This window comes from Sciurus carolinensis, chromosome 17, assembly GCF_902686445.1.
Source record: "Sciurus carolinensis chromosome 17, mSciCar1.2, whole genome shotgun sequence".
Taxonomy (NCBI): domain Eukaryota; kingdom Metazoa; phylum Chordata; class Mammalia; order Rodentia; family Sciuridae; genus Sciurus; species Sciurus carolinensis.
In genome coordinates, this window is record NC_062229.1 from 22530911 (window position 1) to 22549106 (window position 18196).

The following is an 18196-nucleotide window of genomic DNA, read 5'->3' on the forward strand; positions in this document are numbered from 1 at the left end:
AGGCTGCTGCTGAGCCTTTGAGCGCAGGCGCAGGCCGCCGCTGCTGAGCCTTTCTGCGCAGGCGCGCTGCTCGCTTCTTCAGGGCCTGGTGGGGGCGGCGACTGCGGTGAGCGTTCCGGACAAGTCGTCAGGCACTGGGCGGTCACGCACCAGGTGGCCCTTTTTACTTTACCTGCAATCGTGGCCATCGTTAGTTACTTCGGGAGCTATCTGCCAAGCTAAAGAAGACCTAGGCGAGGCGACGCCACTGCGCCTGCGCTCGTACGTACGGCGGCTGGAAGGGGCCAGAGTTTGTGCCGCCGGTGACAGCTGCGAACCCCACCCTTGCCCCACGTGGCTTCGAAGACCGGGTGAGGAGCGGCCAAGAACCCTGTTGCGCGCGGACTAGGGAGTGGACGCTGCGGAGTCGGGCTGGTGACTGCGGCAAAACCCTCGGAACTTGATTTTGGGCAAGGAAGGAATCTTACAGAAGTCACTAGGGGACCAAATCTACGTTCCTGGTGTCTGCTTTCTTTGCATTCTTTTTTTTCATTGAACACCTATGTACTGAGTGCCAGCAGCGTGTCAGTCTCCGTCTTAGGCTGTAGGGGCGAGACTAGAAGGTATAAGCAAATAAATAAATGAACCATGTCCCTCCAGATATGGATGATGCTATGCAAATAATAAAAGAGTAATGGGATAGGAGAGGAGGGCTGTTTTAACCTGAGTTGTTTTGAAGTGTGTCCCTAGGTGGCTGGAAGGATGAAAACGAGGCAGGGAAATGCAATTAGGAAAAGTCTGTATAGAGAAAGTGCTCATAAGAAGACCAGGTTTTGTTCTAAGTGGTATAGTAAGCCACTGCAGGGTTTTGAGCAGGTGAATGAGGTAATGTTTGTGTGTTTTCAGGGATTCTGTGTGGAGAATAGAGGTGCAGGGTATGGCAGGAAGGAGATAGGCGAGGCCACTCATGGGGGTTCCATCCCCATGGCTTGGTACACATGTATTGTGTCAGTGTTAGATTTCCCATGTTAAATTTCATTTGTGCTGTGGTTGTATAAGAGGTCTTTTTGCTGGAGAGGTTCATGCTGATGATGTCTTTGGAAGGGAAGAGGTCCTGATGTCTGGAACATATTCAAAGTGTACCTGTGTGCACATGCATGCGCACAGGTGCATGCGCATGTGCACACACACATGTTAACAATTGATGAAGCTAGGTGAAGGGTATAAAGTGTTCCTTTACTGTAGGTTTCAAAAGAGATCTGTTGTAAATGGATACTTGATATCAGTTCCAGAATGGAAAGAGTATTATAATAAACAAGGCAGATATATTAAAACAATTAAAATGAAAAAAGCTGTTAAACTCTCTTAAGGCTCTGGAACTGAGAACTGTCCTCCCTTAATTACAAAGGGATTGTGGCAGCATTGCACCTGTGTAGACGTCTTTGTCAATGCCAGGTGTGCCTGCCACCAAGAATTGCAAAAGGAATTGCTAGTGTAGACCCCAGGCACACTAGAAAAATGCTCTACCACTGAGCTACATCTCCATCCCTCCCGATTTTTATTAAAATGAATTGACATTAAATAGAATTACACATTCAGTTCTTCAGCCATACTGGCTAACTGCTTGATAGCACTACCCACTCCCAAACCAGGGGTTGATGGCCGCCTTACTGGACCACACAGATATAGGATATTCCATCATCACACAAAGTTCCACTGGACAGATGGTTAGATTGAGTTTTTGGACCAATGACTTCACAGGTGAATTTTGTTCTCTGCCAGGAAACAGACGTTGTTGGTTTCTCTTTTGAGGAAGTGAGATCCAGCCCTCGTCAGGGTTCATCCCCACTGGTTTTGTACCTGATCATTTTGCAGCCCATAAGGAATATTCTGTAGACATGCCCTGACTTGGCTGATCAGCTGGGATCGGAAGCAAAACTTTTCCTCATCCTTCCTTTTAACCTATGAACCTCTTATACAAGACAGGCAGGATAAACACTGGATCCTTCTTTTTGTTTATTTATGTGGTGGTGGGATCCAACCCAGGGCTTTGCCAATGCCCATACTATACCACTGAGCTACACTAGCAGCCCTGGATTTTTTTTTTTAATGCTCACTTATCTCATCTTTAGCTAACATGTGCCTCTTAGAATTTGCTTCCTTCCTTGCTTTCTGATCTTACCAGATGCCCTAGCTCCGGATGATCTAGCTCCTAAGATCTATATCCTGCCAAGACATGGGATTAGCCATTCTTCTAGGGGCCCTGGATTCTATTCTATGGGAAATGGCATTTAGAGACCATAGTTGGTGTTAAGGGTGCTCAGTGCTTCTATGATATCATTTCCTTTAGGGATTTTCTGTTGCTGTTATTAGAACACTGGGGGTTTGTTTGCTTAAAAGAAAATACATCATGAGTTCATGTTGATGTTTTAAGTTCAAATTTAGGACCTTTGAGCCAGGCACAGTGGTGCACACCTGTCATCCCAGGTAATTCAGGAAGTTGAAGCAGGAGTATTGCAATTTCCAGGCCAACCTGGCAACAAAGCCAGACTCTGTTTCAAAATAAAATTTAGAACAGGGCTGAGTATGTAGCTCAGTGATAGAGGGCTTTCCTAGCATGTGCCAGTTCCTGGGTTTAATCCCCAATACCACATATAAAAAAGGGGGAGGAGCTCAGAGATCCTCCCCCAACTTTATTGAGGTTCAGTGTATGGATACACATTATATTATGTGTAAGTATATTGTGTATATTTGTTGTACATCATGAGAATTACATATACCTACATTGTGAAATATTCACCACAGTCATGCTAATTAATGTGAAGATCTTTTGTGTGTGGTGGGGTCAGAACACTTAAGGTCCTTTTTCTCTCAGTTTTTAGGGGTTGCTTTTATTTTTATTTTGGTTCATTTCATTTTCTAGTCATGTCAAGGATTTATATGGGCTCCAAACTCATCCGGTACAAGAAGATACACTCAGAGTGAATAATCCAGCTTCTATTGCTTTTCCTTCCCTACCAAGTAACTACTTTTATTAGTTTCTTATTTAGCCTTCTTTTTTATTAGTTATTATTATTAATGTTCTATTTTAAAATTTTATTAGAACAGGTTGAGCATCCCTAATCTGCATTCTGAAATTGTCCAAATTTTAAAACTTTAAACTCTGGCATTGCCACAGTGGAAAATTCTACACCTGACCTTATGAAATGAGTTCCAGTTAAAAGGGACACATTGGGCTAGGGTTGTGACTCAGTGGAAGCAGTGGGTTCATTCCTCAGCACCACATAAAAAAATAAATAAATGAAGGTATTGTGTTTCTCTACAACTAAAAATATTTTTAAAATAAATAAAATGAACACACTAAAAATATTGTGTAAAATTACCTTCAGGCTATGGCTATGTTTGTAAGGTATATGTGATATATAATGAGTTTTGTGTTTAGATTTAGGTCTCATCCCCAAGGTAGCTCATAATGTATACGCAAATATTCCAAAACCCCCAAAATTCTGTACTATTTTGGTCCCAAGTATTTCAGATAAGCAATTGTCAACCCGTAACATAATGGTACAGTGTTATGTAATGTTAGCTTATTACAGTTACTTATAAGATTATGTGTAAGTATAATAAGATGATTATTATGTTATATATTTAATGTAAGGGATACATTTCATACATATATATGTGTGTGTGCGTGTGTGTTTTGTGTGCAGCATTAGGGCTTTAACCCAGGGGCCCTCTACCTCTGAGCTACATCCACAGCCCTTTTATAAATTTTATTTTGAGATAGGGCTTCACTAAGTTGCTGAAGGATGGCCTTGAAGGTGCAGTCCTCCTGCCTCAGCCTCCTGAGTAGCTGGGATGACAGACATGTGCCACTGTGCCCTGCTCTCTTTTGAGTTTTCAGAAGCTGTATGGAAATTGTGATGTTCCCCCTACCCATGATTTAGGTGATAAGAACTTTCCCAGGATTGATCACAAGGCTAGGTGCTTCCCCAAAGTGGTGTTTTGTGGGACTGGGGCTGCAGCTCAGTGGTGGAGTGCTTGCCTAGCATGCGTGAGGCACTGGGTTTGATTCTTAGCACCACATTAAAAATAAATAAAATAAAGGCATTCTGTCCATATACAACTACAAATTTTTTTAAAGTGGTGTTTTGCCTGCTCCCTTGACAAGCTTTCCTCTTGCCTTTGCTCAGCAGGCAGAGATGACCTCCAAGCGCATCACCCAGGAGACCTTTGATGCAGCTGTACGGGAGAACATTGAGGAGTTTGAGATGGGGCCAGAGGAGGCAGTAAAAGAGGCCACGGAGCAATTTGAATCCCAAGGTAGGGCAGTGTGACTTGGTCCACAGCTGTTAGACACTAGAGTGTTGGGATCCCGCCTGGGCTTCCATAGCCCCATCTTGACTGGCAGAGAAGCCAGGTGCCCCCCAGGCTCGGTTCCCTCCCCTCTGTGCCCCAGTCAGGCCAGGCCCTTTGAGCCTGCCTGGATCACGCCTACCCTCTCTTTTCTTCCATCTCACGGAGTTGTTTATGAGGCTGGACTCTTTGTGATTCTCATTTTCACTGTCACTTCCCTGAAGTGGCTTTCCCTAACCTGGCCCTGGTCAGCAGGGCTTCCTGCCCTTCTGCACCCCAGGTTGGGCTCAGTGGAAGAAGATGATGGTAGTCATCAGCCATAGAAATAATAATCAGACTTGGAAGAAAGTGGGTATTAAGGGACCATTTGCAATGGTGTAGGCAGGGTTTAGAGCCCCTGACAGCCAGCAGCAACCTCAATGGTTGCAGCAGGGAGCAGGGGCTTTGGGCAGGAGTCTTCTCCTGACCAGCACCAGGCCCTTGAGTAGAGACAGAGCGGATTACTAGAAATGAACACCCTCCGAACACCCTCTGACCATTCCCCTCCTTCTGCCCCCAGTCTTGACTCTAGCTCCCATTGGATGAGCTCATTCAAGAGCCAGATGGTACTGGGCATGGTGGCAGCTCTGGGCTCAATCCCCACAACCCATTCCCCCCCAAAAAAAGCCAGAGAGCAAGGGAACTGGGGTCCATTCTTGGAGGTTAGCCTCTTGGGCAAAGAATAAGGTATAGACAATGGATAGGGGCTGGCAGGGTGATTGGAAATGTCCAGCACCGCGGGTACTTCCTGTAGGGGCAGCATATGCCAGATAGGATGGGATCTCAGAGAAAAGGCTGAGGATCCCCTGACCTCTCCTGGCATACCAGGAAGTGCCACCTTGCTGCACAGAGATGGCAGAGGTGATGTAGCCTCATTTAGCCATGGCCTGGCTACCACTATGCTCCCTTTGGCTGGCCTGGGGAGGAGAGGGGCGGAATGAAGCACTGGGAAGACCCCTGAAAGACCTCCAGAAGTGGGTATCTCAGCAGAAGGGACATGAGGTGTGACTTCTACTGGTAGGCCAGCAGATGACAGTTGTCACTTGTTTTTTCCTATCTTCTCCTTGGCAGGGGTTGATCTGAGCAACATTGTAAAGATTGTGCCTAAAGCCTCTGCAGATGGATCCCAGGAGCCCATACATGATGTCTTACAGGTAGGAGCAGGCGGCCCATGTGGAAGGTCCCTCATCACCTTGTAACAAACTTGGTAGGCAGCTCTTCCATTCCCACATGGCAGAAAGTTGACTCTGAAGGTCCATGGCCTGCCTGGTGTGCACAGGCCAGCTTGAGTTTATAGCCACATCTCCCTGAGTCCCCACCTGAGGGCAGCACAGCCTCCGGGGGCTACTGAGGTCGCATGAGGCCCATGATCTGAGTTCAGAATCCACAGCATGCTCTTGGTTGTCCCATTCTGGGAACCTGGGATTGAAGGAGCCCTAGAGCGGCATCTCTGTCCTCCCAGAGGGATCAGATAGCAAGAAGAGGATGTAAGGCAATCTTTATTGAACACCAACTATTTATTAGCACTTCACAGCCAATCTCCTTAGCATTTAAACTCACTTGTTGAAGCTGGGCATGGTGACACATACCTGTAATCCCAGTGACTCAGGAGGCTGAGGCAGGAAGATTGCAAATCTAAGGCCAGTCAGGGCAACATGGTGAGACCTTGTATCCAAAAAAAAAAAAAAAAAAAGAGGAAGTTGGAGGAGACACCTGGGATACAAACCAGCTCTGTGTAGGGGCAGTGTGTCCTTACATAAGGATCCTTCTGGCTCCTGCCTTGCAGAGGGCTTGTGAAAATTGCCTCCTTATGTTCCCTACCACCCTCCCCCTTTACTAGTAAGGTCGAATTTTGTTTTTATGTTTTTGCAGCACTGGGAATGGCCCCCAGACCTTGCACTAGACAAAGGTCCGCTGCCGAACTACACCATCAGCTCCTAACTCTTTTTTTTTGGTACGGGGATTGAACTCTGGTGCTTTACACTGAGCTACATCCCCAGTCCTTTTTAATTTTTTGTTTTCAGACAGGGTCTCACTAGGTTGCTGAGAGTCTCACTGAGTTGCTGAGGCTGACCTCAAACTTGCAACCCTCCTGCCTCTGCTTCCCAAGTTGCTGATTGCAGGCATGCACCACTACATCCAGCTTCCCTGACTCATTTTTGAAATATTCTCTTGTGTGATAACATATACTCAGTTAGGTCCACAAATCTGAGTTTGGGGAAGGCTGGCTGATAGGTATCTTTGCCCTTTATGAGTGTTAAGGTCAAATCAAAGCCCTTTGAGCTGATGGTTTCTGTCCAGTTGCTCTTGCCTGAGCTGGTGCCAATGATCACATCAGCCCCAAGCACACAGATTCCTCTTTGACTCATGCTAAGGCATGTCCTGAGATTGTGTTGCTGAATGGCAGCTGGACTGGTCTGCCCTGTTCAAATTGTTCTCCCCCACCATGTTTCCCACATGACTTAGAGCTATATTTGGGTAAATCAACTGTGTATATTTGGCAAGTGCTCAGGAAATGTTTGAGGAGCGAATGAGAGGTACCGAGGAGACATCTGGATGGGCAGGTCTGGCGAAGGTGACTTTCATCTTTTTCCCTCTAAGGGTGGACCAGTGGCAGCTGTGTCAGTTTCGTGTGACTGGTGTCATTTGCACTGTTCATTTCTGGGCTCACTCGAGGCCTCCCAAGTCAACTAGGGATGAAATGTTTGATATGTCCACACTCAAGTGTGCAGTTCCTTAGCAGGGACTCTGAGCCCCTCCCTCTCACTAAAGAGTATAGATATGGCCAGGAGTGGTGGCCCATGCTTATAATCCCCTATGCAGGAAACTAAGGAGAGAGGATGGCAAATTTGAGTCCAGCCTTGGCAACCTAGGGAGACCCTGTCTCCAGTATAGCAAAAAAAATTTTAAAAAATTTTAAAAAGGTACAGTTGTATAAGCTATCCCAGCTAGAAATGGCCCTACTTCATTTCCATCTTCCACCCAGGTCCCAGGGGAGGGTACCCCTGAAGGGATGCAGGCACTGTCACCATGGCCCTGGGTTCCCACCTCTGGGCTGAGCTGACACTGGTTTCTTCTTTATCTCCCAGGCCCTGGGTGACCTGCAGGAATCCGTGACCTGCTCTCGCCCCCAAGAGGTGTTGACCCACCTTACCCGCTTCTGTGACCTGTGCAAACAGCACAAAGCCTGCCGCTTCCTGGCAGCCCAGAAGGGAGCCTACCCCATTATCCTGGCTGCCTGGAAGCTGGCTGCTGCAGGAGACCAGGATCTTCTGCTCCAGGCCCTCAATGCCCTGTCAGTGCTGACTGATGGCCAGCCTGACCTGCTGGATGCCCAAGGCCTACAGCTGCTGGTGGACACACTGGCCCAGAATGCTGACGAAGCCAATCTGACCTGCTCTGGGATCCGCTGTGTGCGACATGCCTGTCTGAAGCATGAGCAGAATCGGCAGGGCCTGGTGAAAGCTGGTGTGCTGCCCCTGCTGACCAGTGCCATTGCCCAGCATGGCCAGCATGCTGACGTGGTGAGGGAGGCATGCTGTGCTCTGCGCATCATGACCTTTGACGATGACATCCGTGTGCCCTACAGCAATGCCCACAACCATGCCAAGATGATCGTGCAGGAAAACAGAGGCTTGAAGGTGCTCATCGAGGCTGCCAAAGGTAGGAGCACCAGCTGATGTGAGCCAGTGAAAGTACAGTAGCAGGCAGGCTGTGGCCAGAGAGCTGCACTTAGTGTGCGCAAGACCTTGGATTCAGTCCCTGCACCAAGCTAACAAAAAGAAACAAAGAAAGAAAAAGAGAAAGAACCAGGGTTTCAGACTGCTTCAGGCATGGCTAGCTCCAGGTTCCACTTCTCTCTTGGCCTAGTCCCACTCACATGGCAACCCTAGTAGTAGAACTGGATTTATGCTTCCTGGTGGCTCCAGGAGAGTTCTAGGCCAGCACTCATTGGCCAGAGTGGGTCCATTGCCCATCCCTAGAAATGTTTAGGGAAGAGGCTCACTGTGTCCAACCATGTGGAAAAAGAACGGGAAAGGGGGAGTCTCGCATTCCCCATGACAGTCCATGGTGAAAGTTTACATTTTTGTTCATATCTGGCCATAGATTGTTGTGCACACACATTCATCAGGCTCCAGGGTGACCAGTGAGCTGGCCACTGGCCCCACCCAACCTTTGGACCCTAAAGCCTCTGTCCCCCACGGTGTTTACCACAGCCACCAGAAAAGACCCAACAGAGCTCCAGCACACAGGAGGTGCTGGAAGAACAAGCTCTTTCCTCCCTGCCCCGTGGCTCTGGCTCTGTAGCCAAGCCTGTCTGCCAGGGAGGCAGGCCTGCCTTGGTCTCTCCTCCACACCTCCAGAGAAGCTGAGAGTGGTCCTGACTACAAAGTTGAGCCGCTTTTCTGAGTAGGTTTCATCTTTCCTATTTGTTTGTGGGAGCTTGAATTAGTCAGCCTGGGACCAGTGAGAAGGACACATAGCATATGTATATATGAAGCCTTTCTATTTTGGGTGCTGAGGTTGGAACTAGAGCCTCACACATGCTGAGCACATGCTGTACCACCGAGCTGCACCCCCAGTCCCTGAAGTCACTTCGTGTAAAAAATGGGATCATGTGTTGTGAGCTGCAATTCTCAGGGCAGGCTGGAGACTCCCAGGCAGCCCCAGGGCCATTGCTTTCTCTTCAGACAATCCTGTTTCCCTCCTAAAGCCTTCTGCTAATTAGATGAGGCCCATCCACAGGGTCCAGAGTCATCTCAGATCCTTACTTAACAGCAATTGGTCGTGGCTGGTGACCATATCCACAGAATACCTCCGGATTGGCCTTGGAAGGATTTCTGGGACCCAGACCAGGTGGACACATGCACTGGCCATCCTAGAGCTCTGTATCTGTTATTGCTATTTTGTGTGTGGTGCTGGGGATTGAACCCAGGGGTGCTTAGCCACTGAGCTGCATCCCTAGCCTATTTTTTATTTTTTATTTTAAGACAGGGTCCTGCTAAGTTGCTGAGGCTGTCTTTGAACTAAGATCCTCCTGCCTCAATCTCCTGAATTGCTGGAGTGACAGGTGTGTACCACACACCTAGCTCCTCTATATCAACTATAAGTATTTGCCAGATGGGAAAGACAGTAGAATGAATGGGACATAACTTTCCTGTGTTCATATATGAATGTACAACCAGTGTGACCCCATGTCTTGTACGAGAATGGGAAGCTGTACTCCATCTGTGTGTGATATGTCAAAACACATTCTACTGCCATGTATAACTAAATAGAACAAATTTTTTTTTAAAAAAAGAAAGAAAATAAATAAATACTTGCTGGACTTGGTGCATCCATCTGTCATCCCAGCAATTTGGGAGTCTGAGCAGGAAGATTGCATTTTTGAGGTCAATTTGGGCAACTTAGGGAGACCCTCTCTCAAAATAAAAAAGAAAAAGGGCTGGGGGTGTAGCTCAGTGGTAGAGTGCCCCTGGGTTGTTTTTTTGTTGTTGTTGTTGTTTTGTTGTTTTTTTTTCTTTTAAATGTTTAGTTGTAGATGGACACAATACCTTTATTTTATTTATTTATTTTTATGTGGTGCTGAGGATCAAACCCAGGGCCTCATGCGTGTGAGTCAAACGCTTTACCATTGAGCTGCAACCCCAGCCCCGCCCCTGGGCTTAATCCCCAGTACTGCAGGAAGCAAATATCATAAACTGCCATCGTGGGTGTCAGCCTTGTCTGGAACTAGGGTGTTGTTTTGCCCCTCTACTCAGTCTGTGTGTCCCTCTATGGTTTTCTGTTGCATTTAGAAAAGTCATTCCCACCCCAGGATCATAAAAATAGTCTTGGATGTTTTATTTTAGTGCTATTATGGTTTTCTTTTTTTAGTTGAGACCATCAGTTGGTCTGGAATTTATTTGGAGCACAGGGGTGGGAGGGTGGAGGAGGGGCGCTTTCCTCCAGCAGCAACCAGCAGGGGGCAGCTCGGGCCTGGGTTGCCCCTCCTACTTACCCCCAAGGGCTTTTCAGGTGCAAGCAGCTGCCCTCTGAGGCGAGGGACCTGGTTCCACTAGGGAACAGAGGCCTCACGGAGCCCCTTTCCCTCTTCCCAGGGTCTCTCCCAATGCTGACAGTGCGTTTCTTGTCTCCCTCCAGCCTTCCCCGACAACCCCAGTATCCTGAGTGAGCTCTGCAGCACCCTGTCTCGCCTGGCTGTCCGCAATGAGTTCTGTCAGGAAGTAGTTGACCTCGGGGGCCTCAGCATCCTGGTGACCCTGCTGGCCAACTGCAATAACCACCAGGTGGGGTCCCAGAACCATGGGGGCGCACAGCCCCTGGCCTTGGTTGGATTTGCTGTTTCCCTCAACCAAGGCTCCTGCCTCTCTGGGTCCCAGCCAGCAGGACAGGCCACTGTCAGAACAAGTTGGTGCTGTCTGCCAACCCTGGAACCATGGTACAATTTTCTTTTTACTGACCCAGGGGCAGGAACTAAAGTTGGGGAGCAAAACAAACCTACCTCCCGCCCTTTTTTTATTGACAGTACTGGGAATGGAACCCAGGGGCTCACATGTGCTAGGCAAACACTCTACCACTGAGCTCACCCCCAGCCTGTCTTTTATTTTTTATTTTAAGACAAGGTTTCACTAAGTTGCCCAGACTGGCCTCGAGCTTGTGATCTTCCTGCCTTAGCCTCCCAAGTTAGTGAGATTACCTCACTGTCCTTTTGTACCTTTTTATATTCTAGAAGGATTGGGAGGAACAGGATGGGGAAAACGTGGACCAGGGCGGGCCCCAGTCATGGCATGTGCTGCTGGAGTGAGGCCCCACCCTCCCTGCTTCAGCTGCCCCATCTGTGCAGCAAGGCGTGCGTCCTCTACCCATCGCTCCTTCGTTTAGCAGCTGCCTGTGTTGATGTTTCTCCACGTGCCTGACCCAGGATGCAGCCAACATGCATCTGTCCAGGTGGAGCTGACAGAAAAGCCCTGTGACAGCCAGCCTTGCTCTGTGCCGAGGTGGAGAGCTCAGTCAGAACTGGCTCCAGCAAAGGAGGGAATGCATTTTCCTTGACAGTCCCCAGACAGAGGCCTCTGTTTTCTTCTCCTCTCAACTGTCCCAGAAGTTGGCAATCCCAGTTATCTTTTTATTTTGTAGTGCTGAGGATGGAACCCAGGGCCCAAACCACATGTTTTACTATCCTTAGAAGAGTGAACTGAACACGTAACCCAAGTGTGCTGTCTGGACACTAGTGGCCTAAACCCTGGTGTCTGCCTCCAGAAGCCTCCCTTCCCTTCTCTGCACAGTGGTTAGCAACCCTGCTAGCAAGGCCCACGTGCCCCAGGACGGTAACACCTGTCCTTAAAAGAGAAAAATGGCCCCAGGCCCTTCCTCAAGAGCCCCTCCCACAATCTAGCAACCAAGGTGTTTGTGCCTGGCACGGTGCTGGTGCTGGAGAAGGACCTGGCTAGGTGCAACCAGGCCTTGTCTTCTGTGCAGGACCTTGTGAAGCAAGTGCTGAGCGCCCTGCGGGCCATCGCAGGCAATGATGATGTGAAGGATGCCATTGTTCGTGCTGGTGGGACAGAGTCTATTGTGACCACCATGGCCCAGCACCTGGCCAACCCCCAGGTATCCACCTTGGTGTGTGCGGTGGGGTTGATGGCTGGAGACCTGCTCAGTTTCCAGTCGCACCGGAGCTCTGCTGTTCCTCGATTCTGTCAGCAGGGCCATGGCCAGGGGAGGTGAGCAAGGGCCCAGGCTCTGGCTCCCAGACACTGGCCTGGGTGGCCTGGCGTGAGCACTGAGCTACATGAAGTACCAGGGCCGGTGCCCCCAGTGGTGCTGGTGACCATGAGGGCTGAGGGGGAGGAGGCAGTCTCTGCCTCGTCTCAGCCGTCCCGCCCCGTGACTGATCCCCGCAGGTATGTGAGCAGAGCTGTGCGGCCCTGAGTGTCCTGGCCCTGCGAAAGCCAGAGAACAGCCGGACCATTGTGGAAGGTGGCGGGGCCCTGGCAGCCTTGCAGGCCATGAAGGCGCACCCTCAGGAGGCCGGCGTGCAGGTGACTGGGTGGATCGGGCGTGGGGCTTTGAGGAAGGCAGGTAGGGGACGTGCGAGGGGCAGACAGCAGCCGACTTACAGGTGTGTGGGGGCAGAGGCAGGAGATCTGTGTGTAGGTGGGCTGGTGTTGAGGGAACAGGAAGCTGGCAGGCAGGCAGCGGTGTGGGGCAGGAGGCCAACATAGAGGTGGTCATTGGAGAGCAAGCCCTCCCTGCCCACGTCTCCACCACAGCAGGAACCCACGAGGCCTCTTCCTTTCCATCTTCTAGACCATGCGAACTCTGCCCAGGGCATCGTCTCTCCTAACCCTTTGTTTTCCTTCTTTTATATTGTACTGTGGACGGAACCCAGGGCCTTACTCATGCTAAGCAAATGCTCTACCACTGAGCTACATTTTATTTTTTTTATTTTGAGACAGGGTCTTTCTAAATTGCCCAGGCTGGCCTTGAACTTATGATCCTCCTGAGTAGCTGGGATCACAGGCATGTGCCACTGTGTCTAGCTTCCCTTTGCACTTTCCACATTTACTCTTCTAGTTTTTGAAAATCTCTTTAGAGGGATCTGGGGAGGAGGAGACGGGGGAAGCACAGGGGTAATCTGTCTGGGATTTTGGAAGGCTCCCTGCCCCTCCTTGGACTGCCAATCATTGCTGCCTATGGGACCCGCCATCTATACCTCACCATCATATTCACCCCTACATGAACTAACTGCTCCTGTGGCCATGGGCCCCTCCCCGCCTCCCCTCTTCCCAGAATAGGGTCCTTAAACACACTAGGCTGGGCAGGGTGCTGCGGTGCACTGTAATCCCAGCAGCTTAGGAGGCTGCAGCAGGAGGAATGCAGGTTTGAGGCCAGCCTCGGCAACTTAGAGAGGCTCTAAGCAACTTAGTGAGACCCCATCTCAAAATTTTAAAAAGTGCTGAGGACGTGGTTCAGTGATAAGGTGCTCCTGGGTTCAATACCCAGTACCAAAACAGAAAACAAACCATACCAGGCTGGCTCCCACAGGGACTTTGTCCTCACTGAGCCCCACTCTGGGACTCCATCCTCTGCCTGCTGGTACCCTCCTGCTCCCTGCTTCCCATCTGCTCTTCTGCTAGTGACAGGAGCCAGGTGGGATGCTTCAGGGCAGTCCCTCACACCTACACACAGATGACACAGGATACAGATGTCCACCAAATGAGTAACAATATACAGTTGGCCCTGTTTCTGTGGTTTTCATACCCAGTGATTCAACTGAGGATTGAAAATATATTTTTTTAAACAGTCACATCTGACTGGGTACAGTGGTGCATGCCTGTAATCTCAGCCACTTGTGGAGGCTGAGGCAAGAGGATTACAAATGTGAGGCCAGCCTTGTCAATTTAGTGAGACCCTTTTTCAAAATAGATAGATCTATAGTTAGTGCTGGGTATATAGCTCAGTGGTGAAGTACCCACCCCCCAAAATAGAATATTTACACAGCTTGTATAATAGGTGTCATGATCCATCTTTCCCAGAAACTCATAGCGTCTCTTCTCCAGAAACAGGCTTGCATGCTGATCCGCAACCTGGTATCTCGAAGCCAAGCCTTCTCCAAGCCCATCCTGGACTTGGGGGCCGAGGCACTCATCTCACAGGCCCGAGCAACCCACAGAGACTGTGAGGACGTGGCCAAGGCTGCCCTGAGGGACCTGGGCTGCCGAGTTGAGCTTCAAGAACTGTGGACAGGCCAGAAGGGTAACCTGGCACCATGAACCTAGGCTCAGTCTAGGCTTGACCTTGGGTGAGTCGAATGACTCAGAAATGAGGGAAGATCTGTGTCCTGCCACTTTGCCCCCCACATTCCATTCCCTCACGGTTGCCAGGTAAAGGCCACAGGGCCGGGGAAATGGATGGGGTCGAAAGCAGCTCCTGGGACCTGGCATCTCCAGGCCAGCCAGCAGCCACAGTCCTGTCCCTCCCCATGCCCTTTCCTATCTGAAGGCCCTCTCAGCATTTTGGGGGACAGAGGGCACATCCTACTGCTCACAGTCCTTTCTGAAGCTGAGCAGTGCTGTGAACTGGCTTGTTGGGTTGAGATCCTGGAACCTACTCCAATAAGTCTGTTCAGTACTCTGCTCCTCTTTTTTCTCGCTTGTAAAGTGGATCCTGGACACCTTGCTGTGCTGGCCAGGGCAACAGATCGAGGCTCGTCTGTCTTGAGGGTCTAGCCAGCTGTGGTGCCTGATAATAAAAGACCATTGGAGGGGTCTCTTCTGTAACCCAGCTGAGTGTAGGGCCTTAGCACTGATCTCAGAGATGGGTGAGGGAAGGACATTTGGAGAGGCCAGGAGGTTTTGGGAATAGCTTGGAATATATGATGTATTGTCACCTATTGCTCTGAATCAGACAGGCTTCTGAGTCCATGATCAAGGTCTCTGTTTATGAGCCTATACTGTTTCACGGGGGTTACAGAGATCAGCTTCCAGCCCTAACTCAGCTCTGTGGCCTTGCAAGTGACATGACTTCTCTGAGCTTCAGGTTTTGTTTTGTTTTTTTAGTGGGGAAGGGCACTGAGGATTGAACCTAGGGGCACTTTATCACTGAGCCACATCCCCAGCCTTTTAATTTTTTATTTTGACACAGGGTCCTGCTAAGTCGCTTAGGTCCTCACTAAGTTGCTGAGGCTGGCTTTGAACTTGTGATCCTCCTGTCTCAGCCTGCCTAAGCTCCAGTTTTGATCCTCTTGAAATGAGGAGTGACATATAGCAGTGCACGCCTATAATCCTAGCACCTTTGGAGGCTGAGGTAGGAAGATCACTGGTTTGATGCCAACCTGGACAACTTAGACCCTGTCTCAAAATAAAATTTATAAAAGGCTGGGGGGTGGGGCTGGGGCTGGGCTCAGTGGTAGAGCACTTGCCTGGCACATGTGAAGCACTGCGTTCGATCCTCAGCACCGCATAAATAAAGTTAAAAAAAAAAAAAAGCTGCGGGTGTGGCTCAGTGTTAGAGCTCTTGTGTAGTATTTGTGAAGCCCTAGGTTCCAACCCTAGTACTGCCAGAAAAAAAAAAAGAAAAAAAAATGGAACTTGGAAGTGGTAGGTCCCCTCTGAGGAGTGTTGGAGCAGGGTCGGGCATGTTTTGGGTTGGCCCCAGGCATTGCAGCTTCACCCCGTCACTCCAGGAGGACCGGCAGTGTCATGGCCCTCGCTGGTCTGGGGTCTCTGGCCACCCTTTTCTCCTCTGATCCTGTTTTCCCATATGTACGATGGACATTCTCATTGTTGTCCCTAGTGCCCAACACTCATCCCAGGTGTTCTGGGGCCCCCAAGACATTGTAGACCCTAGTTTTCCTGCTCTGAAGTCATGCTTAGAGGTCACACTGAGGTTACCCGGTAGTTCAGTGGAGGTCAGATCAACCCTGGCATCTCCAATAGTGTCAACCCCTCCTGCCCATACCACAGAGGCCCTGGGAGGCTTCTCTCCTCCCTCCACCCCCACTTCTTTGCCCCTCACCTCTCACTGCCCCCCCCAGCCCTCCAGCCCACCCCAGCCTTGCCACACACCTACCCCGCCTGGGCAGGCTGAACTCACTCAGTCCTTGACCTTGTACAGGTCCTTTCCCAGAAGAACCTTGGTTTTCATGGAAACCACTCCATACAAATAGCTGCTTCCATCTCATAGTGTCAAAATCCCCACCCCCAGCACAGAGGGGCCCCAGCCAGCTCAGAGAGGCAGACCTGAGCCTCAGACTGGGTCACTCTGCCATGCCCTCCTCCCTCAGGGGACTCACCAGGATATGTGGAAAGATCTTGTGCTGTCTGATCTTGAGGCTACCCTGGCTTGACTTTTGGAACAGCCACGTTTGTGACCTTGGGCAGTCCTCAGGCACTTGTTCATCTGTCATGCCCCAGTCTTTCTCCCAAACTGCCTGGGGCTTCCAGGTGCTCCCCCACATAAAACCAAATAGTCTTTTGTGCCCCACAGGCCAGCCTGACCTGGGCCTTGCCCACTGCCCACCCTGGTCTCCCCCATGGCTCCTCACGCTCTGCTCCGCCACACCGGCCTTCTCAGCCCAAGGCCTTTGCACAGCTGCGCCCTCTGGAGCACCCCTCCTGCTGCTCGCCCATGACTGGCTCCACCTGCTACCAGGTTTCAGTTCCTGTGTCGCCTTTTCAGGGAGACCCCTGTCACATCACACCACGTGCTCCCTCCGAGGCCACCTCGCCTCGTTCGTACACCTCCTGTCTGTCCTGCCTTCGCCCTCTGTGCTTGCTGCGGGCAGGCTCCTCTCCCCTGCCGTGCGCCAGTTTCCTGTAAGTGTTTTTGAACTTCACCTGAATAAACTGAGAACACACTGTGGTTGGAGGAAGGCCTCCGCCTGTGACTCTAACCTCCAACGTCCTCCCTGGGCTCCTGGCCAGCTTCTTTGGGAGGGGTTGGCTCCACCTTATCAGCCCATTCCACCTGGGCCTTAGGAAATGGGTGTCTTCGGCGAGTGGCTCAGAGCATGTTTGGACAGACCCAGGCTGGGGGAGGTCTCACCAGGGGCTGAAAACCCCGTATTTTACTGGAGTCAGCCGGCCAGTGTCCCCATCCCTGCTCAGCAGTCTTGGACATGTCACCTCTACTCTGAGTCTCAGCTCCCTATGTGAACACAGGCTGGATCTGTCACTGCATCGTCATGGCCCCCAGTAAGACCTGGTTCAGGGGATACCCGGCACATGACGTCTTCTCTTTGGAGTGCTTGCTGTCCTTGTTGACAACTTAGCGACATGGGCGGAGGGGGGACTTGCTGCAGGGGGTGTGTGAGCATATCAGACCACCTCTGCTGCTGTGCACTGTGGACAAGTGGCCTGCCTTCTCTGAGCCTTTGGAGACTTGAGTGGGACCACCTTGACCTCAGGCTGGCTTCACAGTCATCAGTGTGGGTTCAGGATGCCTCCCTCCAGTCAGGGAAGGGCCCAGGGTCTTGAGACAGAACATCATTGCCTTTCCCAGCTTCAGAGTCTGGGAGTGTGAATCCCATTTTCCAGATAAGAAATACTATCACCCCCATTCAAGGGGCCATAGAGGATTGAGACCCCAGCTTGGCTTTCACCATGCCCCTCCTTTATCAGCTGTGCTAATCTGAACTTGGGCAAATGACTTTCTGACCTCAGTATATCCTGGGCCTGACCCTGACCCACAACTGTCATGTAAGATGATTCCTGGGATCCTTGAAGGTAGAGGAAACTGGGAAGCAGAGAGGCAGTGTCTTGCCCAGGGCCAGGCAGGCAGAAGATCTGGGATTCTGGGCATCCTAGCTAGACCCAGCCAAAGTGCCTGCGGTGAGGGGGTCATTTGCTGCAGCCAAGGGGCATGGTCTGCCGTTGTTGGAGGGTGGCAGGGAGGTTGGCCGTTCCCAGCCTGCTGACAAAGGAACAGAAGCCAGAGCCCAGCTAGTGCCTCTGGCACCATCAGCAGAGGCAGCACGGTGCTGGCCTGCTGCCTGACCCTTGGCTCCATTGGCACTGTCCCCAGGGGTGCCATGGGTCCTTCCAGGAGCTTTGTTACCTTCCTCGCAAGGCCTGGCAGGCTGGGTGCTGAGAGCTGGGATTCCTCCAATATAGATTTTTTTTTTTTTTTTGGTTGGCAACCTACTCCCATAGCTGGTCTATGTTCATAAAGCACTAGAGAATGACAATGTATCTGTCACTAGCATTCAGCCAGCACTATGGAGGACAAAACCATTGTAAATGTTTTGCTTCCATTTCATTAATGTTGCCCTGGGAGACAGCTGGGAAACTGAGGCAGGGAGCTTGAGTCACTTGCC

At 50.5% G+C, this 18196-nt stretch overlaps 1 protein-coding gene across 9 annotated transcripts; it reads left to right on the plus strand.

The window, feature by feature from the left end:
- Positions 1-55: 55 nt before the first annotated feature.
- Positions 56-16743, plus strand: Armc6 (armadillo repeat containing 6). Of its 9 annotated transcripts, XM_047532628.1 has the most exons (9): positions 57-602; positions 4173-4302; positions 5446-5528; positions 7464-8037; positions 10519-10664; positions 11857-11988; positions 12282-12419; positions 13941-14182; positions 16369-16507. In XM_047532628.1, exons 2-8 carry the CDS (start codon positions 4182-4184, stop codon positions 14151-14153), a joined length of 1407 nt encoding a protein of 468 aa, XP_047388584.1. In that variant the 5' UTR covers positions 57-602; positions 4173-4181; the 3' UTR covers positions 14154-14182; positions 16369-16507. The 9 variants fall into 9 exon arrangements, with proteins under 9 accessions (XP_047388577.1, XP_047388578.1, XP_047388579.1 ...); XM_047532621.1 differs by lacking the exon at positions 13941-14182 and having other exon boundaries at positions 56-602; positions 16369-16743; XM_047532622.1 differs by lacking the exon at positions 13941-14182 and having other exon boundaries at positions 56-602; positions 4176-4302; positions 16369-16743.
- The last annotated feature ends 1453 nt before the right edge of the window (positions 16744-18196 follow it).